The sequence below is a fragment of the Wyeomyia smithii genome, chromosome 1 (genome assembly GCF_029784165.1).
Source record: "Wyeomyia smithii strain HCP4-BCI-WySm-NY-G18 chromosome 1, ASM2978416v1, whole genome shotgun sequence".
NCBI lineage: Eukaryota > Metazoa > Arthropoda > Insecta > Diptera > Culicidae > Wyeomyia > Wyeomyia smithii.
This window is the reverse complement of record NC_073694.1, coordinates 131162058-131187165: the sequence shown is the minus strand read 5'-3', so window position 1 is coordinate 131187165 and position 25108 is coordinate 131162058. Positions and strand designations below refer to the sequence as shown.

Genomic DNA, 25108 nt, shown 5'->3' with positions numbered 1-25108 from the left:
GGATCTATATCCATCGCGCTAAATGTAGCGCACTAGCGCACTAGCGCCGACAAGAACACGCACCTCTTTACTTCTTCCTTCCAGCAGTGGTTGTCCGATCGTTCGAAGCTGCACCCAAAGCAGCCAGCAGCACCAGTACAGCACCAATACAGCCACCAGCAGTGAGCCGGGTGTGAGATCACTCAGCACAGCGACACGGACTCGACTGTCAACTGATGGCCTTGAATAATACACTCTTTTGTTTGGCTATTCGTACACACGGACCGGATTGTAATAGAACGACCGCTTTGCACGTCCGTTTCTGTCGAGTGTTCGACGCGGAATGATGGAACATATTTGTTACCACTAAAAACATTCACCTGTCAATATGGTTCCATTTAGTTGGTTAGCTCTCGAGATGTGCAGAAATTTGTGTTGCATTTGTATGGCATCCCTCCTTTCCAAAAGAAGGAGGGGTGTCAAAACATTATGGACATAGTTTTTACCCCTTAAAACATCTACATGCCAAATTCGGTTTCATTTGCTTGGTTTGTTCTTGAGTTGTGCAGAAATTTATGTTTCATTTGTATGGGACCCCTCTCTTCCAGAAAAGGGAGGGATCTCAGACTATCATGGGAACCTTTATCGGCACCAAAAACCCCTAGATACAAATTTTCACGCCGATCGGTTCGGTAATTTTCGAGCCTATATGGGTCAGACAGACAGACAGACCGGATTGCATTTTTATATGTATAGATTACGACATCAATATTTTTTAAGAGTGAATATACATTTATTGGATTGAAGCGTTCATGTAAATCTATTTTTACAAATAAAAGTTTGAATGAGAAAGGCTGGGTCTGACCGCTAGGTGGATTAATTTAGGTTTTTTTTTGCATTTCAGGAGCGTTTCTAAGCGTTTTAAGATAGTTCGGAATACATAATTTGCTTTATCCGTTTTGTAAAGGCTTTTTTAATATAATTTTAGACCATATTTTTATTCTGTTTCTTCTTTATCGCGAAACATTTTACAGCCCTTCTTGGTTAATTTATGATCATATTTTATTTTAATCTCTTTTGTCTTATTAAAGCGTCATAAACCATTATTTCAATTATTGGAAGTTTCTAGATATCAGTGACGTTTTTTGATCATTTTGAACTACATTCAGTAATCATCTTTTCTATTTGAAAGAAGTGTTTTCAGATGTTTCAAGCTACATCTGGTTAATAGTTGCTCTTTTAAGTTATTAGATTCTAAAGTGAGATAATCTTTTAGCTGTTTTTCTTGCTTTAGAGGCGTTTCTCTGCTCATTCGAACAGTTTTTCATTTAAATTGATAATATGTATGAATATAATATGCATATGCATTTTTCGTGTTCCTTATGGGTCCTACAACAACGGTGTAAATTTTCAGATCGTTCGGTGAAACTATATATTTGCGCCCGATTTTTAAAGTTTCCACACGATTTTATATGGGAAAATTCACTTTTTCAAAACTTATTCTCTAGAGATGTCTAGCTGGCCCCTAAAAATATATCGATACATGATATTTGTGGAAAATTTTCCTGGAAAAAACTCTTCTGAAAACCGTAAGGCGCTACGATGCTGAATAAGTTTGCTAAAGCAGCATGCTGTAACAGTGTTGCTGGTAAAATTCAATGGTGAGCCGTTCGTCAGACATCCAATCAGTTTGGGGTGAATAACTTTTTCAACAAGCATCGCAGCGCCTTACGATCTTCGGAAGAGTTTTTTCTAGGAAAATTTCCTACAAATATCATGCATCGATATATTTTTAAGAGTCAACCAGACATCTTTAGAGAATAAGTTTTGAAAAAGTGGATTTTCCCATATAAAATCGTATAGAATCTTTAAAAATCGGGCGCAAATATATAGTTTCACCGATCGATCTGCAAGTTTACACAGTTATTGTAGGACCCATAAAGAACACGAAAAGTGCATGGGAGCATACATTTATTTCTTGTCCCACCCTAATGAGCAGCCTTTTTCTTCTCGTAACGGTCGCTATCCTGTTGAAATGTTTTGAAACGTTCCGCATCGTTGTTGCCAGATTGAATATATTTAGAAACTCTGGGTTTCTGCTCTTCGTTTTCTCACAAAAAACTTCTTTGCATTTCATTTAAGAAAAAAAAAAAACTTAATCTCTTAAAAAATTATCACCGACCGCATGATACAAAAGCTTACGAATGAGCCATGAATACGCTTGCATAGAGTTACATCATCTTTTTTGGACAATAAACATTAATAACAGCTAAGGTATGAGTTTCCAGCAACACTGAGTTACAATCAGAAAGCAACCTTGTATTTTTTACGTAGCGCATTGGTAAGGCTGAATTAGTGCCAATGAAATGCTATCTTTTGATGCCTATGGTGCAATTTTACAAAAAACGGACAACAAATTCGATCGATCATTTTTATTTGCCTGAAACTTTACATAGATGTTTCTATGAGAAAAAGATACCATTTTGTGCGAGTGAACCGACTAGAAATGCTTTATTGCCTTTTGCTCATGATCGTTGTAGAGCAGAAGAAAGGGATTTGATCAGAGCTGCCAGATTTTATTTTGGAAAGTCTGTATGCACCCGTAAAAAAATCTGTATTTTTCTGTATTTTGTTCGGTTGCCTACAAGTACTCGCCTGAAAGCGTGAAAGAAAAGCAATTTTTCGGTTATTTAAATGCCAGACGCTCAGCAGAAGTCGAACAGAAGTGATAATAGAGCAAAAGAAGAGCGTTGATTGTCGGCAAAAGAAGAGCGTTGGTTTTTTTTTCTTCACAAATCATTTATTTGACACGGCACAAATAAAAGAGCGTTGGTTGTCTTCAACGCAAATACTATATACAGGGTGACAAAAAAGTCCGGTCACACAGGAAAATCTCAATATTTCAAAGAATAAGAAGAAAATCTGAATGTGGCTTTCATAGCTTTATTCAGTAACTTATAAAGATACTTCACAGACGATATCTCGGAATTACACCATCTTTCTCTGATCGAACCAGCTTCAGACGTCTCGGAAAGCAAGCAGCGCGCACGTGCTCCATCGGCATCTCGTCCCAGATTTTCGTGATAACTCACCTGAATTGCTCCAAATTTGTTATTTTATAGTCGTTCAGCTTCGACATCATGTATCCCCACACGAAATAATCCAGTGGATTCAGATCCGGAGACGACGGAGGCCATTCATTCTTCGAAATGAAATCGGTCAGGTTTTCCCCACACCACGCCTGAACAACCTTTGCGGTGTGGGATGGGGCGCCATCTTGCTGGGAGCAGTAGTAATCGTCTTCAAACAATAGTTCAGCTTGAGGCAGAACATTTTTATTCAAAACCGTGTCTACGAAACTCTGCCACTTTGAGCAGCAAAGTTAACCCTTTCAATTGACATATAGATGGCACCAGAGAGATGCAACGTGTAGGCTACAGGCAACCCCAAAAAAGTGTGACCGGACTTTTTTATCACCGTGTATATATATTTACCCGCAAATATTCCACGTTACTGTGAATAAGGCAATTTACGAGGCAGTTGCGATCAGCTGATTTCTCATTTTTTACTTTTGACAGCCTCAGGTATGTTCGAGATCACAACTTGGATGCAATCCGGATCAAAAAGAGTAAAAAACAAACGCTGTCCAATCAGTTGCTCTAGTATTGCAAGTAGCAATCCAAATAACAATAGAAAATTACTTTTGATTTTTTTTCTCCGACATTAAAAGATTTCGTGTTCGGTTGTGTTTTGGTTTGGCAACTTGAAACAACAACAAAAACTAACGTACAAGCAGTGCAACGTCACTCGTTGATTGGCATAGTGTCTTTGGCATCATTGTGGATAGTAATTTTGTTTTTCCAGAAATATATACACTGAAATTTATTTTTTTTTTCAAAAACTTATAACTTTTTTTTTAGTTCTCCAAGATCGGACATTCTTCATTGTTTAGGTAATCTCTTGTAGTTTTCATTTAAAAAAAATCAGATTTCCAAAGAATGAGCTTTTTTAGATAATCATTTTCAATTTTTCTTCTAATTTTTTTCAAAAAAAAAATATTTTTTTTTTCAGTAAGATAAAATTATTATCTACAACTTTGCTGAAGACGTCACACCGATTACACACACTGTTTTGATGTTGAAAATATTTGTAATTTTAAATACCTTCCCATAATAGCATTTTTAAACGGCTTCTCAAAAATGAGTCGTGTTTTAAAAAATTGAACCAATAGCACAAATTGGCATCTTCTGCTCATAAAATCGTTTGTATAAAGTTTCAGCCAAATCAAGAATAAAAATTTAAAAAAATAGAACTGCAACTGCTGCAACGGCTCTATGGTCGCTTGGGTAATCAAAAAAGAAGCACTATGAAAATCTTAATATGAATTCTGTCTCTTGTAAGTACATCAGCCTACACTTTTTCTCCATTGCACAAGATCCGAATGAAAAAGAGTGTGGTGAGCACGTGTGACAACGTGAAAGCCTCGACTGGTTAACCGTGAAGACATTCAGAGGAATAGCCTGGCATCCCTGAACTCGACTGCAAATGTTGCCATATGCTCCTTTATTGGAAAAAAAATAACAGCTACACCAGCTACACACATTAAACACTACAGTGAAAATGTTTGTTATTTAGTGCACGGAACGGTGTGGCATTTCAAAAATTTGAAAACGGTTATGGGCATTTGCCTGTTGCCTGACATTGGTCTAGCTGTTGTTATTCAGTTCTTAGCATCTACTTGAATGCGACAGATACACAAACACATTCATAGGGCCGTATTACATACGCTTCGACGAGCAACACGTCTCATTTGAAATAACAATACTCTCTGAGTATCTCTAATTTGAAATACATGGTCGAGTCAAGTCGACTCGTCTTCTGTAATAGGGCCCATAATTTTGTTTTCACCATGATCGTTTGAAGAAAACAACCCTTTTTTAGCTTTAGGGCAGAAAATTAGTCAGCGTCACCAATAACAAATTCATGGAATTCCGATTCCTAACGGTGGGGGCATAGTTCCACTAATTTGTAAACCACTAATTAGCGTCGCTACCTTTCGTTCGATGCATTAGCGAAATCGTTTAATTTGGAATAGGTTAGTTAATTTATTTGTTCGCTAAAAAAATTGTCCTCTTATTTTTTGTCTGTATTTTTGAGGTTTTCAGCCTGCGGCCGGTTCGCTTCATAACTTTGTCCTCAATATTTATCAACAATTCGATAAATATGCGTGAAGTAACTAAATTGGATTCTTCTATATTTATAAATACACTAAATTCTGTTTTTACGCGATTTTATTTTACACGATTGTTTTTACGCGATTTTCTCGAAATTACGCGATTTTCTTGAAATTACGCGATATGTGACATGGGAAATATTGTTTATGAGCCAAGATGTCACACACACACAAACATACACACACATACACATACATACACACACACTTACCTCATATCGAAAGATTTTGTAATGACACGATCTTTTTTTTACGCGATTTGCTCCAAATTACGCGATTTTTTTACGCGATTTGTTCAAAATTACGCGATTTTTTTACGCGATTATTTTTTTGCGCGCACGCATCAATCGCGTAAAAGAACTTGGCGGTATAATTGCTTAAAACAATTATATTAGTCTTCCATAAAATAAAGTATCAAAATGTCTACGATTCGCTAATCGCATCATCTAATCATGCGAAATTGGTGTCATGTGACTGAACATAAAACATAGCTTTGTTTAGTTTAAAGGCTGTTCAATTACTTAAGGCCCAAGCACAATTGATACGTTGCGGCTACGTTTGCGGAAATTTGACTGTTAGCCCATACATTCTTTGGCAAATTAACGTTAACGCAACGCAAACGTATCCATTACATTTCGGCCTTTACTGCTTACTGCTGCTTAATTTTAAAACAGAAACTGTCAAATGTAGCGTTCTCTCATCGTTCCAAATTTGCATTGGTTTAAAATGAGGGCAGGATGTTTCGGTGACTTTCTATTCTCTAGTTTCTGCATTATTATTCTCCTAGTGAAAGAGGTACGAGTTTTGCTTCGAGATGGACTACATTTCAGACGGAGAATTTTTGTACTTCCTTAAAACATAATCCGTAACCCTTCAAACTTTGTAACTTCGTGCGATGATGGCATGATTGGCAGGGTTTCATTGTTTTCTAGTGGGACAATCAAGCCAAAAGAAACCACCGTCTTTCATAATTGAAACAGCTTTTAATTACATCCTGAACAATCTGTGGTAGATTTTGTTATTTCATGGAAAACTTACCGTGGTGTGACTTTTGCTGTGCGTAAAAGTCCTCTCCAGACCCCTCGAATCATGGCCTTCGCTGTGCCTAATAGATGTCACCACTCCACTTGTACCATGGCTACAGCTCGCTAGCCCTGCTGTTTGTAAAATGCTAGCCCTCATCGTCTCTCACTGCGCACCTCACCGTCACGTTCCGAATGAATTAGTTTCAAGTACCATCTTCACCTGGCTCTCGTCTGATATCCTCACGACATGCCTATAGCAATCTCTAAACTCTAGCGGCGCAAACGATGGATGGCTCCCGCAGCAGCTTGTGGTTCTTTCCCTTCTATACGTCCTGTCATAAAAGGCGCTCCACCGAAAATGGTACACATCACTTTCCATTCGAAACACCCTAGAGCGCTTTGGTTCTCTCTACGAGCGTAGTCCAGGTCTTCGAGACCACCGGTCTTACTAGTGTTAACTCTATGCGACAATGAATTCTACTTGATTGGAGCGGCCTCGGAAGTCCAACGTAAGCGTAATTCACCGTTGCATTGTTCTACTAGTATCGTTACAAACACAAACTCGTCAACCACTTCAGTTTCATCACCACCAATCTGAACTCGGGGTAGGAGGTTGACGCTACCTTCTCTTAAACCTCTTCTTCTCATGGATTTCAGCTTCAAAGCATTTGGGATCTATCAAAACCGTTTTATTTCGGTTTTTAGTCTGACGTACGGATCAGTCATCTTCAAGAAAAGCTTGAGCCCTCTTAATATTTAAAGAGACGCGAAAGTGTCCCCTTTTGACTACTTAGTTTGTCAGGGAATTGATGGATAAGCTGCCATAACTGATCTCGACCGACCGGTTGTGTCGTATACCGATTTGGAATTGTTAGGTGAATGCGATTTCGCGGATTGTTGTGTGATGCGATTTCGCGGAAGCTGCGAATTCCGCAAAATTTACAGGAATCTGCGAAAATAATAGATAGCAGCAACATTTTATGTTAATCATTTGCTTTTGTCAGCCTGGATTGAAATTACTTCGAACGGTTCGGCTGCTAGAACCATTTCAAGCGTATGTTTTGTCGATTGATGACCTGCATGATGGGATTTCAGAGTGTGCAGTCGTAAAATTGAAATTAAAAGATGGGGGCGTACAAGCAAGCATTTTTAGCAATACCCGACAGTGTGAAGCCACTAGCATTTCGATATACGAATCACGCACGTTCTCTAAAACATTCCTGGTTCGCAATCAAATATTGATCGATTGCCGGAAACTCGGTAGATGTGGAGTACAGCCGACTCCTGAATATGACTGAGTTCAATTTGACACAACATGTACTCAGGTCAGAGGTGTAAAATTCAGCCCTTCTGCATGAAAGTGTAAAATAGCCACCATGAAAGTCAGTGCTTTTATCTACCATAACAAGAAAGTAATGCGCTTTCACGCAATGTTCATTCTCTCTTCCTTCGTTTTTATCAATCGTAAAAAAAATGAAAACCAAGTCATCCGTCACGCGCAGTGAAAACTTGTTCGTTTGATATCCACTGTTTCAAATTTTCGGTTTGTGTACAGTTGCATTATGCGACTAGTGATGGATGAGAAAAATACTGCCTCAAAAGAAAATTTTAGCGTTTCATTATGATAACGACAGCAAGCGTCACGATGAGAACGTCATTTTCGCTATACCAAAGGAACGGTGAATATCATATCATTCGGTTGAATTTTCAGAAGATTTTATTGCGTGACAGTAAACGATGTACGTGAATTATTTCACCGGAGTATGACAGCTCGTTTCAAGGATGAAATTCTAGTGTGTTTGAAAGGGCGCTGCGTTCGTTAGAAGTGAAAATTGAAAAATATTGTCTGTAGTTTTCACAGAATTCCGGTAGTAACAATGATTTTTATCAGCCCTGCTCTAGGTCAACAATGCAAAGAAACCATAAATCGTACGGTTAAATTACCGAATATTCTGGAGCCACCTTGGCTATTAACAACAACAAGGTGCTCATCTATTCCGAACACCAACCTACCAGGATAGAAGTTTAAGCTCTGTAGTCTTCTGCCCGTCGCACCAGCATCCGTTGCTATGCTAAATAAATACTAATTTTACACATAAGTGAATTTATTAATTTAATGGCTATCTGACATTAATTTCTTATTCACATTTATTTCAGGTAGATTGGTATATTCTAAAAAACTAATGTTTTTCCATTTCAGGATAAACGGAACCAATCATGAAATATACACACATTTTGATGTACGTAACAAACGTTGTATTGTTGGCCCAAGGTGTAGAGATGAGCCCCCTCGTTATCGTCGATTTGACGGGCGCTGTAATAACATTGGTCCAGGTCGGAGTCTCTGGGGCTCAGCAGGATATCCTATGGAAAGAGTACTGCCACCTGCTTACGGTGATCGAGTGGCGTCACCACGCACTTTGAGTCGTTCCGGCATGTTACTGCCAAGTGCCCGGAAAATTTCAGCTCATCTTTTTGATGACGTGCATGTTCCAGACATGCAACTCAATGTACTCATGATGCAATTTGGACTGTTTATTGTGCACGATATCACCAAAAATAAGCCAGCAGCTGAAAAAGTAGATTGCTGTATCCATGGTGGACAACACACGTCATTCCAATCGCATCCAGCTTGTTTTCCTATTAATGTCTCTATAAATGATCCTTTCTATTCTCGCTTCGGTGTAAGATGCATGGAATTTTTAAGAACAGCAACTGTACCAAAAAGTCATTGTCAAGCTGGACACGCTAGACAAATTTCAGCAGTAACACATTTCATTGACGGATCCGGAATCTATGGCAGTTCTGAGGCTGAATCACATAGCTTAAGATCACATGTGGGGGGTCGGCTGAAGTCATTGGTACATCATCAATTCAAAAATGAGTTACCACCTTTAGAACCAGCCACAAGTGCCTGTAGAACTAGTGCAGATATGGGCTCGGAGATGACAGGGTAAATCAGATTATAACTTTGGTTGCACTTCATACACTCTTTCTAAGGGAACACAATCGAATTGCCGGGCTCTTACATAGGTTAAACCCTCACTGGAATGATGAGACACTTTTCCAAGAAACACGGCGCATCATTGGAGCTGAACTGCAACATATTGTATTCAACGAATATCTTCCCAAGGTGATAGGCCCACATTTTATAAAGAAATATAAGCTAAATGTATCGAAAGGACATAGCAGTGTATATAATTCAGAGATCAATCCTTCAATAACCAGCGAGTTTTCATCGGCTGCCTTCCGATTTGGCCACTCCACAGTTCCTAGTCGGCTCGAGTATGCGTTCCTGATAGATTTACGTAATGAATACAATCAACCATATCTTTTAGGCTTCCAAGGAGTGTGGTGGATACACATAAGACTTTCTTTGATCCATCACCTATGAGAAATCCTGAGTTCCTCGATCATTTGTTCCAGGGAATCCTCTCACAACCGATGCAGAAAGTAGATGGCAAATTTTCACACAGCATAACATGGTTTCTAAACTCAAGAGAAGGACATCGCTTTGGAAAAGATCTTGTATCTATCAACATACAGCGCGGAAGGGATCATGCTGTCCAACCGTACAACCAGTATTTGCGTTTGAGTGGTAAACCGATGAAAAGAAACTTTAAGGAGTTTGATTCCAACGTGAATTTAAACAGAACTTTAATCATCCCCTTGTATTTATATTTGATTATTCATTTCAACAGAGTGGATCAAAGCTGCATCACTTATATGACTCACCTGATGACGTAGACCTGTACGTTGGCGGAATTTTGGAGCATCCCATTTAAGGAGGAATTGTTGGTGAAACATTTGCTGAAATTATCAGCAATCAGTTTTCACGACTCAAACGAGGAGACCGCTACTTTTACAATAACGGAAAACAGACAAATCCGGGACATTTTACAAAGTTGCAGTTAGATGAGCTTCAAAAAGTTACGCTGGCTGTATGCCAGCGCAAATATGAACGACCAAAACAACTTCGGCGTTCCAATCGATGCCTTCACTTTACCCAATCCCAAGTAGTAAACGCAATATGAATATACTGGAATGCTTAAATTTAACTTCGTTTATTTTCAGTAACCCGCTTCTACCTTGCAAAGACGATAAAATTCATAAGATTGATCTCAAGTGGTGGAAAGATTAGGATTTGATATAAAATGTTTGGTGATAGATGTGTGTTGTTACAAAGCAGAACCCAGAAGCAGAGCCGGATTTATGGGGGGGCCCTGGGGGCCCGGGCCCCGGGCCCCCACATTTTTAGGGCCCCCACAAATCGACAAAAAGATTTTTTCTCTTTAAAAAAGAGATTTAATCAAAAGTTCGATTTACAGTAAGAAAATTCGAACAGACCATTACAATCTGACACTTTCCTTAAGTGTTATTTTTTCGCGAGCGCCAATATCGCAACTACATCCACAAGAGTTCACCTTGGATTCTCTTGGAATGACACACATTAACACACCATTTGAATCGAACCAGCGCGCATTAAACGCCTAGAGTTAAAGTTTGGCCGACTGTCATTAAAAGCGCCAATCGAAGTGTCAAAACTCGTTCCAATCGAACATCAGCAATGTTAAAACTATGATGAAAAAACTGTTGACTGTTTGATTGGAACTTTTCAATGACAGTCGGCCAAACTTTAACTCTAGGGCTTTAGCGCGCATGGGTGGTAAAGCAGATAAAGAAAATAACCCTCAAGTTTTTTAATGCATTGCTTTTGCTCACTGGTCCGAATCAGGGATACCAGATGTGCTTTGCAAAATGCAGATTTTCTGAGCTCGTGTGCAAATTTAATTGACCTGCAGATATGTGTAGTTTTTTCCTAGTTTCCATTATTGTCAGAGTCGTCTTATATTTGTGCAGTCTTTCTCAAATTGTGTGCAAATTTTTGCCTGTGGATCGCATTTTTTTCAAATTGCGGTAGTTTTTTTTCAGGTATCACGAAAAAAGTTTGAAGATGAAACATATTAAAAATAGGTTGCGTGCGACTGTGAAGAATGAAAGGCAGTCAAACTTAGCATTATTAAGTTTCGAGTACGAGTATACTGAAGAAGTTATGTTGATTATTTAATTAATAAGTTTTCTGCAAAAAAACTCGTAAAGCATAGTTTCCAAGCGAAGTGAAAAATTTGACAAGTAAAAAGCTTAAATTTTCGCTCGCGAAATCTGTCGTGAAAACCCGTTTGTGGAACACGCAGGTATTTCACCAGTCTGCAATTTACAGTTTAAGTGAAGCGAAACTCACGAGTTTACACTCCGAGCGAAGTGAAAATTGGCTGCAACTGACAGAATATAAACGCACGCAAGTTTTTGCTTGCTGCTACTTTTTTCACTAGCGTTTGCATGCGTGAAAAAAGTGAACACAAGAAAAAGATGAGATCCACAACCTTTCGCGATCGCACAACGATTTCGCTTGATCGAATTTGTCTACAGTTCCTAGCGAAGTGAAATTTTTGCAGGTTGCATTTTTCACGAGCGTAAAAAAATGATCATTTTGTATGAGATTTTCACTTCGCTTGGAACTCTAAATAGGACTTAAGAAAAAATTCTAACAAATTTTTGGTAATTTTTCAATAGCAAATAAATGCTTTTAACTCGTACGATAAAAAACAGTTTTGTTTAATTTTGGGGCCCCCACTATAACTGGGCCCCGGGCCCCCACAATCGTAAATCCGGCCTGCCCAGAAGGATTCAACCAAACCAAGTCAACAATGCATTTCGCCTTGTTGTAAATAAAACTCATAGGTGATATTTGTTATGTTTCATGTAGAACACACAACACCTGTTGTTACTAAAATTGTAACACTTGTATCTTGTTAGAATAAAATTTTTTTGTTCGTTTTATAACTAATATGTATTATGAATTACTACAATATTTGAATGTTTGCTCTTCTTTTTCTTCTTAGATATGTCTACTGCGATCGATACAATATGGAAATATTTATTTTTGTTTGTTACTCATTTTATAATCTACCAGACATGGCTACTGTTTTCTGAAGCCGCCGCCGATGATGATGGCGCTAGTGTTGAAAATATGGTCTTAAGTTCCGTTCGTTGTGCCGTATGTGTCACTGCACGGATTTTTTGTGTGCTTCTAACTATATCGAATGTCCGGGACGTAATGAAACATGTTTGAACGTGACCATTTATGTCCTGCATAAAATTCGTAAAATGTTCAAAACAAAACAAACGTTCTTCGCTTTTTGCATTTCTACACACAATCCACTTCAAATGTCTGCAAAACTCCTCGTGGATACCGTTGTAAGTTCCAAGATGGCGATTTGATATACATACTAAAATCACAGACTAACAGACGTAACACTGGAACCTAGCTCCATCGCCACAAAAAACGTTCATTTCAAATTTTCAATCGAATAACAGTCATCGCGCGAAACCGTCGTCTGGGGCGCTGTCATGCAATCTCATACATATTTTGTAGTTCCCCATTTGACACATGCAGTAACGCTGGCGCTGATGCCGAAATACATGACGCAGCGCGAACACGACAGCAGCTGGTGTTAGTGTTACTAACGTAAAGTACTGGAATCATCCGAACGATGATTTTATTGAAAATCTGTTCGAAGTGTTATGTCTGTTAGTCTGTGGTGCTAGGTTCCAGTGTTACGTCTGTTAGTCTGTGATTTTAGTATGTATATCAAATCGCCATCTTGGAACTTACAACGGTATCCACGAGGAGTTTTGCAGACATTTGAAGTGGATTTTAAAACATCTGGAGTTAATTATCGGCTTCTGAGTATCATTCTGATGCCAGGAATAGTCATATTGGATGATATTTGGTCAATTTATGCTGTTTTCCAGAAATCAGAAGTCGCCATTATGGCATCTGGCGCGAATTTCTGGCCATTGGGCATTGTTTCGATTTCGGAAATATGTACCTCTATTCTAAGGTATTTGGTCCTGTTAGGCTGTATTCGAAAAACCGCAGGTTGCCAATTGTGGATTCAAAATGGCATCTGGGAAACATACTATAGGCTTGTCGTTATTCCTCAGAGGATCATTAACGTGTAGGAGAATATCTTCCACTGAAAAAATAACCGCTTTTACACTGGTGAGCTAAACGACGCACACTTATGAAGAGAGCAGCGTGTGTATTCTTGCAAAAAATCATCGCGGTGGAATTTGAAATATTTCTCAGAGAGATACAACAAAACAACTTAAATTTAATTGCCGCGTTTTAATTGTAACAGAAGAAGTGTGGGGCAAAAAATTACTTCACGCAGCACTCATGCTGGGCAAGAAGTGAGCGGTGATTATTCACTCTGCTTTTTCCACATATCGAGGAGAATAACAAACCTGCATATCAGTATTTAGTATCTAGTAGTTTGGCCATTCTGCAGTCAAATATACCTTAGAAACGAAGGAAACAACATCAATAAGATCAACTGCATTACGGAATTCTATACAGTCAGGTTTTTTTCATGCGGGGGATACGTACCTCGTAAAAAACCGCGTGAATTCGAAAATCCATGTAAAAAACCGCGCCAGTTCAAAAATCCGCGTAAAAAACCGCGTTAATTCAAAAATCCGCATAAAAAACACGTTAATTTAAAAATCCGCGCAAAGTAGTCCAGCAATAAGGGCTGTAGAAAAAACCCGAGACGCTCTAGAACCAGTATTTAAAATTGTCCTCCTATACGGTCATTCCGTATCTTCCGGAGGGCGGAGGGTATTTTTTTGACTAAGTCTTTTACTAGATAAGTTTCTGGTTCCAAACCCACGTTAATTCGGAAAATCGCGATTTTTTTTTTAATTAGCGCGGTATCGCGTAAAAAAAACCGCGTTAATTAAAAATCCGCGTTAAAAAACCGCGTTAATTAAAAAATCCGCGTAAAAAACCGCGTTAATTCAAAAATCCGCGTATAAAAAACCGCGCGAGAAAACCTGACAGTATTTATATTTAAGATGTTTGAAACAGTTACGTAGTTTGAAACAGTTACGTAGTTTGAAACAGTTACGTAGTTTGTTGCCTCTAAATGAAGAAAAGTGCAGCAGAGTAATTGCTTGCCAGATTTGTCACTTTTACGTTGGCTTATGAGAAAATTAGAGTGCTTTTAAGTTGGGTGACAGCTCAACTAGCGAACAACCAACTAACGAAACCACGACTAACGAACATTTAACGAGCGAATTACCCCTGTACAAGGCTGTTGAATTTGAGATCGTTATGTTTCGAGTACGATTGACTAAAGAAATTGATCATATATAGGGGACCAACTTTAAGCTGCTTATGGAGCCTCCAGTGTTTTGAGACGAAATACAGTGATGTTCACTAGTTGGGCTGTCACCCAACTAAAAAGCACTCTAATTTCAGAATTCAACGTCATTCAAATGCATTTCAGGGGTCCGAAAAGTGAAAAAAATATTACTAAAATAAAATTATATTATTATATCTGGCATAATCAATCGCGTAATTTGAAAAGTACATGTTATAAATTTACAACATTTTGTGTGTAATTTAGAGGTTTACTGTTCGGTTGTTTGTTATTTTATTTCTTCAACGCCTTCACCGGAAATATCCAGCGTAGCGATCCTCCATTTTTTGGGCAAGTAGCAGAGTAATGTGCTTGCGCTATATCATTTTGCTTCTCATTGGAATTTTTGTATGAAAAAGTATTGACCAAATACATAAAATATTTACTACAGCAGCAAGACAGATGAGCAAAGTTCATTTTCTTTGACATAGTTTTACCGCAATGAAATTAGGGAATTTTCCGAAGCAGGAAGAAAACAAACAATCGGCGCTCCCCTCTGAAAAATTTGCCCAGTTGTCAGCTCATTCAACTAACGAACACGATTCGCTAGTTAGGTGGCAGTTGTGTTCCAACCAACGAATTTCGGCTGTACTCGAAATGTGCAAGGTTAAATACAAACATGCCTAATCAATTTGTTTACTACCTTTCTCTCTGTCAACACTTGTTCTCAGGTTGTAAGACTGATTTAGAAAACTTTAACAGTAATCAATTAGCCCTAACGACTCTGTTGATATTGGTTTGGTTTTTACTTGCGAAAGTGAAGGAGGGTAATATTTTTGCTTTTGTTTTCACACATAAATTGACAATTGCATATGAGAGTTCTCGTAGGTGCGAACAGTCTTAAAAATCTCTTTTACTTGTGGTAGGGCCAATTAAAGTTACCAATCGAAGTTTCCACTATTTCAATCACCCCAAACCTATTTTAAAAGCATCTTCAGCGGAGGTCCAAATCGTTGTTTTGTTTTATTTTTTGACACAAACTCTTATTGGGTTGTTTAGCTATACCACTTTTATATATCAGTTTAAAGAGCTGCATTTTCTAAGCAAAACGTGATTTTAAAAAATTCTCTATTGTCCTTCGGTTTCTAAATCACTAACTTAAAATGCTCGAGATCTGCTCGAAATCGCTTTAATAACAGTTAGCTCATGTACCAACCACAGACAAACAGACGTGCCTCTTCGAAGAAAAACCCTGAAAAATATTCGTCCTTATTCGAAACGTTACACTAACTTACACTGTTTATTATACACAGACTACGCAGCCAACTGTTTGATGTACAGGACCATTGCGGGGCTTGCGCTACGATCCTACTGACACTAACAGTCTCTCCCGAGCCGGGACTCGAACCTACGACGACTAACTTGTTAGGCCAGCATGGTACCTCGAGACCAACTGGAAGGCTGAGGATGATACGAAATTTAAAAAAACACGTTTTGCTCAGGAAAATATACTCTTCTAGCCAACACATAAACATCAGAAATCCGTTAATAACTGAACAACCCAGTTCACTGCTGCAGCGATGTTGTCAATTTTGTTGTATACTACCAAAAACATCATATCAAGAAGACTGGGAACTCTGCCTGCGATTGAGCGACAGTTTTGGCAGTGCAGTCTGTAGAGTAAAAGTGGAACTGACGTATGCTAGTGTGTGTGCTGGCGATGCGAGCGCAAGCCGAACGCACAGACAGGACCACCACATACGCACACTCTGTCTTCGCAGCGGTGTAATTACCAGCACTTTCATAGCAAACTTCCACCTTCAATAGAAGGAGTGCGCTGTTTGATTTGACGCTTGTCATTTATATGGGGTCGATCCAGAGATGCCAGTCTTCTTGATATGATGTTTTTGATACTACACACTTAAAATTTATTGCCGGGTCTCGGTAATTTTTGCCGAGAACGACACCACTGAGTACTCCCTAAAAAAAATGACAGCTGTCATATTTTTTCGTAAATCTCGGTTCAACCTAACCGAGATTTCGGCATAAATATTACCGAGCTATCACTACCAAGATTGCGGATATTTTGTGCCGAAATTTCAGTTAGGTGAACCAAGATTTACGTAGAAATGTGACAGCTGTCATTATTTTTTTTACCGAGCACTCAGTGGGGCCGTTCTCGGCAAACATTACCGAGACCCGGCAATAAATTTTAAGTGTGTATATCTAAACTGAAAGTTTTTGAAACTGGTATACGTTTTAATCTATGTTCGTCATTTTTTGGAACAGGAAAAAGATCGTTCTTAAACCCTTTGCACACTGTTCGAAAATCATAATTTGTGGATAAATTGCAGTGGTGGGCACCGTTCCGCAAGTAAGCTAATCTCTAATTAGCGACGCTAATGTTCAGTTAGCGGTTGAGCGATTTTGCTAATTTTTGAGCCGGTTAGCGGACTGTTAGCATCGCTAAAATTTTGGCCTTCGAAACGATTATCGCTAATTCACTAATTTTATAGAGAAGCGAAAAAAACTATTTTCAAAAACTGTGAGTCACTGACGGCGTACATAATTGCTTCAAATGATGTACATATCTTACTGCAAAAGTTACTTTTGGAACATATGTTTCATTTGAACAACGTTCAATTGTCTTGATTGTCCAGAGTTCCTCTCTTTACAACACAAGTGCAAGTGAGTAGTTTCACTCTAGACTCTAGCACTATAGTTCCAGTTTAATCTAGATCACCTTGAGCATTCTGGAGTACAAGCTCAAGGTGATCTAGATTAAATTTTTGGAACGCCAAAAATGTCTGAATATTGAAATGCTACGGCAACTTCGGATCTACTTTTTCAATTCAGATAATATTGAGTTTTTGAAACCAATCCCAAAAATAAGGCGGGGGCCTAGCCTGGGTTCGAATCCCAATGCCGACATAGGTGTCAATGGTTGCGGCACAGTCAAACAGACGTGCCACTCAATGACGATTTCATCGACCAGAAAAATAACGATCATTTTAAAATTTTGCGTATTGGGCAATAATGCCGCTAGTGTCGCTACAAGTGAGCGTGCGCATTCATTATCAAATACAAAAACCGTCAGTAATGCCGCTGGTGTTGATTGAGGCAAGCGCGCACACCCATTAGCAAAGACAAAAACCTCTTTATGAAAATGAAATAGGTGGCAATAAGCTCACATGGTGGCGCATGAGTGTAACGTTTCGGATAAGGACGAACATTTTTCAGGATTGTCTGTTTGTCTGTGGTTATGGGGTGGCTTGATCCACTCACAACCAACCCAACTGGTCTAGATTCAATTCTAGCCGATAACTAGAGATTTTCTGAGGCGAAGAAATCTCTGGGATCACGCATTCCATCGCAAGAGAAAGTAAAGCCGTTGGCGTCGGTCCGTTAATTAACGGGTCGTATATTAGGGTCCCGGGTGGAGTCGCATCACCGGGCTCGGTGATTAGGATAATAACAGTGGTGAAACTAGACCAACGAAAAATAAGCGAGAATAAAAAAAATCCCAAAAATATTCTTTTTACATAAAAGCAGAATCACTTTTGTTGCCCCTTATTTTCACAAAATCTCCAAGTATGACTGTTATGGAAATTTTAAACCTCTTTTTGTTAATAGCACTCAAAAGTAATTATTTTCGTTTGTTTTTATGAGCAACGGACATATTTATGATAATCTACGTGTTAATAAGTTAGCGATTAGCGAAAGTTCCGCTCATATGGGTTTAGCGTTTAGCGATTGTCGAGCTAAATTTTCCAGTTAGCGGATTAGCGATTAGCGTCCCTATATTATCAGTTAGCGGTGCCCAGCACTGGATAATACACTAACGACATCTGTCTTGTGAAGTTGCACGGCATAAATATTGCCGTATCGATATTTTATCGATATTAGTGCTTGGTTTATCACACGGGAATTCGGTTTGTTCGCGTTGAAAGAGATTTCGAAGGCCGTTCGCACCTACGTGAACTCTCGTATGTAATTGTCAAAATGTGCATGATGACAAAAGCAAAAAACATTCCGCGTCGAACACTCGACAGAAACGGACGTGCAAAGTGGTCGTTCTATTACAATCCTGTCCGTGTGTACGAATAGCCAAACAAAAGAGTGTATTATTCAAGGCCATCAGTTGACAGTCGAGTCCGTGTCGCTGTGCTGAGTGATCTCACACCCGGCTCACTGCTGGTGGCTGTATTGGTGCTGCTGTACTGGTGCTACTGGCTGCTTTGGGTGCAGCTTCGAACGATCGGACAACCACTGCTGGAAGGAAGAAGTAAAGAGGTACGTGTTCTTGTCGGCGCTAGTTCGCTAGTGCGCTACATTTAGCGCGATGGATATAGATCCCTCGCCTCCCGTGCCACCATCCCCGAACCCCCCTGACTCTGACCCTTCTGTTACCCCCTCCCCTGTTCATTCTCCAGTCCCCCCTCGCCCCAGGCTTTACCCGGACGGATCTCAACAGGGCAGCTATCCTGTTTATTTTCGTCCAAAGGCAGGAGTGAATTCTAAGCGATTAAACATACTGCAAATTTCAAAAGACCTGACGAAGGGGTACAAGGCCGTGACCGAAATTTCCAAGGTCCGACCTAACAAGCTCCGTGTCGTGGTCAGTGATCTGGCACAGGCCAATGCTATCGCTTGCTCTGAGCTCTTCACACGCGAGACGTGGAGATCGACGGTGTCATAACCGATTCGAGTCTGTCTGTCGAGTGTATCCTAAAAAGCGCAACCGGTTGCTTCAAAAATACCGAAACACAGGCGAAGATTTTGGATTGTAAGCAATTGCGGTCCATGTCTCTCGTCGGCGGTAAAAAAGTTTACACTCCGTCAGATTCGTTTCGCGTTACGTTTGCCGGATCTGCACTCCCTAGCCACGTCTCGATCGACCGGGTTCGTCTGCCTGTGCGATTGTATGTACCCCGTGTTATGAATTGCACCAATTGCAAGCAGTTAGGCCACACAGCCGCCTACTGCTGCAATAAGGCACGATGTAGCAAGTGTGGGGAGACTCATGCGGAAGATTCTTGCAGTGTTAATGCTGAAAAATGTATTCACTGTGGGGAAAACCAGCATGATCTCTCCACATGCCCGGTGTACATGCAGCGCAGAGATAAAATCAAGCGGTCACTTAAGGAGCGTTCAAAGCGTTCTTACGCTGAGATGCTGAAGAAGACCGTGACCACTTCTACCACAACATCGAACCCCTTTGATCTGTTGCCCTCCGATGAAACCGATTCTGACGATTCATCAGCGGGAACATCTTATGCCAATCCTGGGGAGTCTAGGAAGAGGAAAAATGTTTCTTCTCCTAAACTTCCCCGTAAAGGTCCTAAGATTTCCCAAAGTGTAATGAAATGTACGAACAAACCAAACAGTGCTGCGGAAAAACCGAAGCAAACTCCTCCTGGGCTTGCAAATTTAAAGTCCCAGAAGGAGTTCCCAGCACTGCCAGGAACATCTAAAACCCCAGTTGTTCCTTTTGCACATCCAGTTGATGAAACAAACTCTGGATTAGTGAAATTTTCTGACATTGTGGACTGGATTTTTGAAAATTTCAATATACCCGATCCAATTAAAATTTTTCTTACAGCATTCCTCCCAACAGTTAGATCATTTTTGAAGCAGTTGACTGCCCAATGGCCCCTGCTTGCAGCGATTGTATCCTTCGATGCCTAATTCAACTGCGTATATGAAGGATTCTATCTCTGTCTTACAGTGGAATTGTAGAAGTATTTTACCAAAAATTGATTCGTTTAAAGTTTTGATAAATAAAAACAAATGCGATGCATTTTCCCTTTGTGAAACTTGGCTTACTTCAAATATTGATCTCAACTTCCATGATTTTAATATTATTCGCCTTGATCGAGACACCCCATATGGAGGAGTACTTTTAGGGATTAAAAAGTGCTATTCTTTCTATCGTATTAACCTCCCCTCGATTCCAGGCATCGAAGTTGTCGCATGTCAAATGACAATACAAGGTAAAGAGCTTTGTATTGCCTCAATATATATTCCTCCCAGAGCACAGGTTGGGCAACGGCTGCTCTTTGATTTAATAGAACTTCTTCCCTCGCCACGTTTGATTTTGGGAGACTTCAACTCTCATGGTGTGGCTTGGGGTTCCCCATACAATGATAACCGCTCCTCTTTAATCTATAACCTTTGCGATGACTTCGACATGACTATTTTAAACAACGGTGAAATGACACGTATCCCGAAACCTCCAGCGCGCCCAAGCGCTTTGGATCTATCCTTATGTTCGACGTCGCTACGGTTGGATTGCACATGGAAGGTAATCCTTGATCCTCACGGTAGCGACCATTTGCCTATTCTTATTTCAATTAATAACGGGTCGACTCGCATGCGACCAATTGACATTCCGTATGACCTCACACGGAATGTCGATTGGAAGTTATACGAGGAAATGATTTCAAAAGCGGTCGAGTCGATTCAAAATCATCCACCACTTGAAGAATACAACCTCCTCGCGGGCTTGATTCTCGACGCCGCGTTGCAAGCCCAAACGAAGAAATATCCCGGCATAACGATCAAAGAACGGCCTCCCACTCCGTGGTGGGACCAAGAGTGCTCCGATGTCTACACGCAAAGATCCGACGCGTTTAAGGCCTACCAGAAGGGTACCTGGCGACTATTTACGGTATTCGGAGCTTAATACCAAGCTTAAAAGTTTGGCTAAAGCAAAGAAACGCGGATATTGGCGTCGGTTCGTGAACGAGACGTCGAGGGAGACATCGATGAGCACTCTTTGGAACACAGCCCGAAGAATGCGGAATCGCGTAACGGTCAACGAAAGCGAGGAGTCTTCAAGTCGGTGGATATTTGATTTTGCCAGGAAAGTGTGTCCGGACTCTGTTCCTGAGCAAAACATTGTTCGCGATGCGTCTCCGGGCCACGACGCGATAGAATCACCTTTTACGATGGCAGAATTTTCAGTTGCCCTCCTGTCCTGTAACAATAACGCGCCTGGGTTAGATAGAATCAAATTCAACTTGTTGAAGAATCTACCCGGCAATGCCAAGAGGCGCTTGTTGAACTTGTTCAATAAGTTCCTGGAGCAAAACATTGTACCGCAGGATTGGAGGCAAGTGAAGGTGATCGCCATCCAAAAACCAGGGAAACCAGCTTCTGATCACAACTCTTATAGGCCGATTGCAATGCTATCCTGAATCCGGAAATTGATGGAGAAAATGATACTCCGTCGTTTAGACCATTGGGTCGAATCAAATGGCCTACTATCGGATACTCAATTTGGCTTCCGCCGTGCCAAAGGGACGAATGATTGTCTTGCGTTGCTTTCAACAGATATTCAGCTGGCGTATGCTCGCAAAGAACAAATGGCGTCTGCGTTCTTGGACATTAAGGGGGCTTTTGATTCCGTTTCTATTGACATTCTTTCGGGTAAACTTCACCGACAAGGATTTTCTCCAATTTTGAACAATTTTTTGCACAATTTGTTGTTCGAAAAGCACATGCATTTTACGCAAGGCGATTTGGCAACTTTTCGCATTAGCTACATGGGTCTTCCCCAGGGCTCATGTTTAAGCCCCCTTCTTTACAACTTTTATGTAAATGACATCGACGAATGTCTGGCAAATTCATGCACGATAAGACAACTTGCAGACGACAGTGTAATCTCTGTTACAGGAGCCAAAGCTGCCGATTTGCAAGGACCATTGCAAGATACCTTGGACAATTTGTCTGCTTGGGCTTTACAGCTAGGTATCGAATTCTCTCCGGAGAAGACTGAGATAGTAGTTTTTTCTAGGAAGCATGAACCTGCTCAGCTCCAAACACATAAATGGGTAAAACGATTTCTCAGGTTTTGGTACACAAATATCTTGGTGTCTGGTTCGACTCTAAAAGCACCTGGGGTTGTCACGTGAGGTATCTGATGAAAAAATGTCAACAAAGAGTGAATTTTCTTCGTACAATAACCGGACAATGGTGGGGAGCCCACCCAGGAGACCTTATAAGGCTTTACCAAACAACGATACTGTCTGTTATTGAGTACGGGTGTTTCTGCTTCCGCTCCGCAGCAAACACACATTTGATCAAACTGGAGCGAATACAATATCGTTGTTTGCGTATCGCCTTGGGTTGCATGCAGTCGACCCATACGATGAGTTTGGAGATCTTAGCTGGAGTACTACCATTGAAAAACCGCTTCTGGAGCCTGTCTTCTCGTATTCTAATCAAATGTGAGGTCTTGAACCGTCCCGTGATTGAAAATTTTGAAAGGCTAATCGAACTTAATTCTCAAACCCGTTTTATGACATTGTATTTCAATCACATGTCCCAAAATATTAACCCTTCTTCGAATATTCCAAATCGTGTCGACTTATGAAATACTTCTGATTCTACTGTGTTTTTCGATACATCCATGATAGAAGAAACTCGTGGAATCCCGGATCATTTACGCGTGCAGCAGATCCCTAAAATTTTTTCCAATAAATATCGAAACATCAACTGCGACAATATGTACTACACTGATGGATCACTTCTTGATGGGTCCACTGGCTTCGGTATCTTCAATAACAATTTAACCGTCTCCCATAAGCTCGATAATCCTGCTTCTGTTTACGTCGCAGAATTAGCTGCAATTCAGTACACCCTAGGGATTATCGAAAAAATGCCCACGGACCATTATTTCATCTTTACGGACAGTCTCAGTTCCATTGAGGCTCTCCGATCGATGAAAGATGTTAAGCACTCTCCGTATTTCCTGGGGAAAATACGGGAACATCTGAGTGTTTTATCCGAAAAATCTACTCAGATTACCTTAGCATGGGTCCCTTCTCACTGCTCGATACCGGGTAATGAGAAAGCGGACTCTTTGGCTAAGGTGGGCGCAACAAACGGTGATATTTATGTAAGACCAATTGCCTTTAATGAATTTTTCGCATTTGTACGTCAGAATACGATCATCAGTTGGCAAAATTCTTGGACCAAGGGGGAACTGGGAAGGTGGTTACATTCCATAATCCCCAAGGTATCGACGAACCCGTGGTTCAAGGGGTTGGATGTAGGTCGGGATTTCATTTGCGTGATGTCCCGGCTTATGTCCAACCACTATAGATTTGACGCGCATCTCCGTCGTGTTGGGCTCGGGGAGAGTGGTATCTGTGCCTGTGGTGAAGGTTATCACGACATAGAGCACGTTGTTTGGTCATGCCCTGTACACCGTGACGCCAGGTCTAGATTAATAGCTTCCCTGCAGGCCGAAGGTAGGCAGCCGGCTGTTCCTGTTCGTGATGTCTTGGCGAGCCGTGACCTATCCTACATGTCCCTTATATACGTTTTCCTGAAATCCATCCACGCCCCAGTTTAGTCCTATCCCCTTCCGCCTACATCCAACCAAACGACAAGAACACGTTAAGACCCCGGGTCCGGAAACAGCAATCAGACCCGCACGATACTCTCAAGGCCCGATGGAAACAACCCAATATGCCAGTCCGTAATATCTTGGCCCAGCAGCGGAACAAATTTAATATGCTGCTTACCTATGGCAATGAAAACCATCAAACAACAAATCAGTGCTTTTAATGCAAAATATTCTAGCTTTAAGTTAGATTTAGTTTCAGCTCGTAGTCGGCAGCGAGGATAAAAAATTTGCTTTTAGTTATTAAGATTCTTTAGAAAGTAAGCTACCAGATATAATTGGCGCCGTTAAACATTGAATTGTATTTGTGCCGGGTCAAATAAACTATAGATGAAGAAAAAAAAAAAGCAAAAATATTTCCTTCTTTTTTTTTCGTACGCAGAAACCAAACAAATATCAGCAACACCGTCAACGCCAATGGCATCGCTGTCAGCTACCATACATTTGACGCGTTACCAACATCACTGGCACTGGCACCCGAAAAATGGGTAGTTTACCCTTATCTTATGTTGATTCGGGCAAACCGGCTAAATGTTGACTGCAATTATTAATAGCATATCAGACAGTTTTGAGCAATTTCTTAAGGTTTTCACATGGTATGTAATATTCTAAGTGATATTTAGTACATTAATTGTGTCCCAAAGCAATGTGAAGCAAACTGTGACAGCAGAGAAAGTAGTTTTGGGACAAACGGTACAGAAATAGATGTTCGTAACGCTTGAAGGCTACCATACCATTCCCTTGGTTTATCATGGATGCGAGCGCCACATAGCGGAAGTATTACCACTTAGAGGCCGTTCAATAATTACGTAAGAAAATAGAGGGGGAGGGGGGTTGTGCAATTTTCTTACGCTGTCTTACAGGCGAGAGAGGGGGGTGAATTGATTATCTTACGTAAAATAAACATTGTTAATGCAGCTGTTGAAATAACCATGTTCATGAAACTATGGACGATAAAATCCATTAAAACAAAATTACGGAAAACTATAATAAATTTTATATATATATATATATATATATATATATATATATATATATATATATATATATATATGTATATATATATATATATATATATATATATATATATATATATATATATATATATATATATATATATATATATATATATATATATATATATATATATATATATATATATATATATATAGTAAGATCTTACTAGGGGAGTGGGGGTATCAAAAAATCTTACGATGTCTTGCAATGGGGGGAGGAGGGGGGGTTTAAAAAG

The 25108-nt window shown here is 40.0% G+C and overlaps 1 protein-coding gene across 1 annotated transcript in view; it reads left to right on the top strand.

Moving 5' to 3' along the window:
• LOC129731996 (chorion peroxidase-like) overlaps positions 1 to 10621 on the top strand; it is a 30201-nt gene extending 19580 nt beyond the window's left edge. The window contains exons 3-7 of the mRNA XM_055692446.1: positions 8438 to 9190; positions 9271 to 9522; positions 9576 to 9876; positions 9939 to 10253; positions 10312 to 10621. Of these exons, the coding sequence (XP_055548421.1) occupies positions 8438 to 9190; positions 9271 to 9522; positions 9576 to 9876; positions 9939 to 10022 (1390 nt within the window). The 3' untranslated portion in view covers positions 10023 to 10253; positions 10312 to 10621. The remainder of the gene's footprint in view (positions 1 to 8437; positions 9191 to 9270; positions 9523 to 9575; positions 9877 to 9938; positions 10254 to 10311) is intronic.
• The last annotated feature ends 14487 nt before the right edge of the window (positions 10622 to 25108 follow it).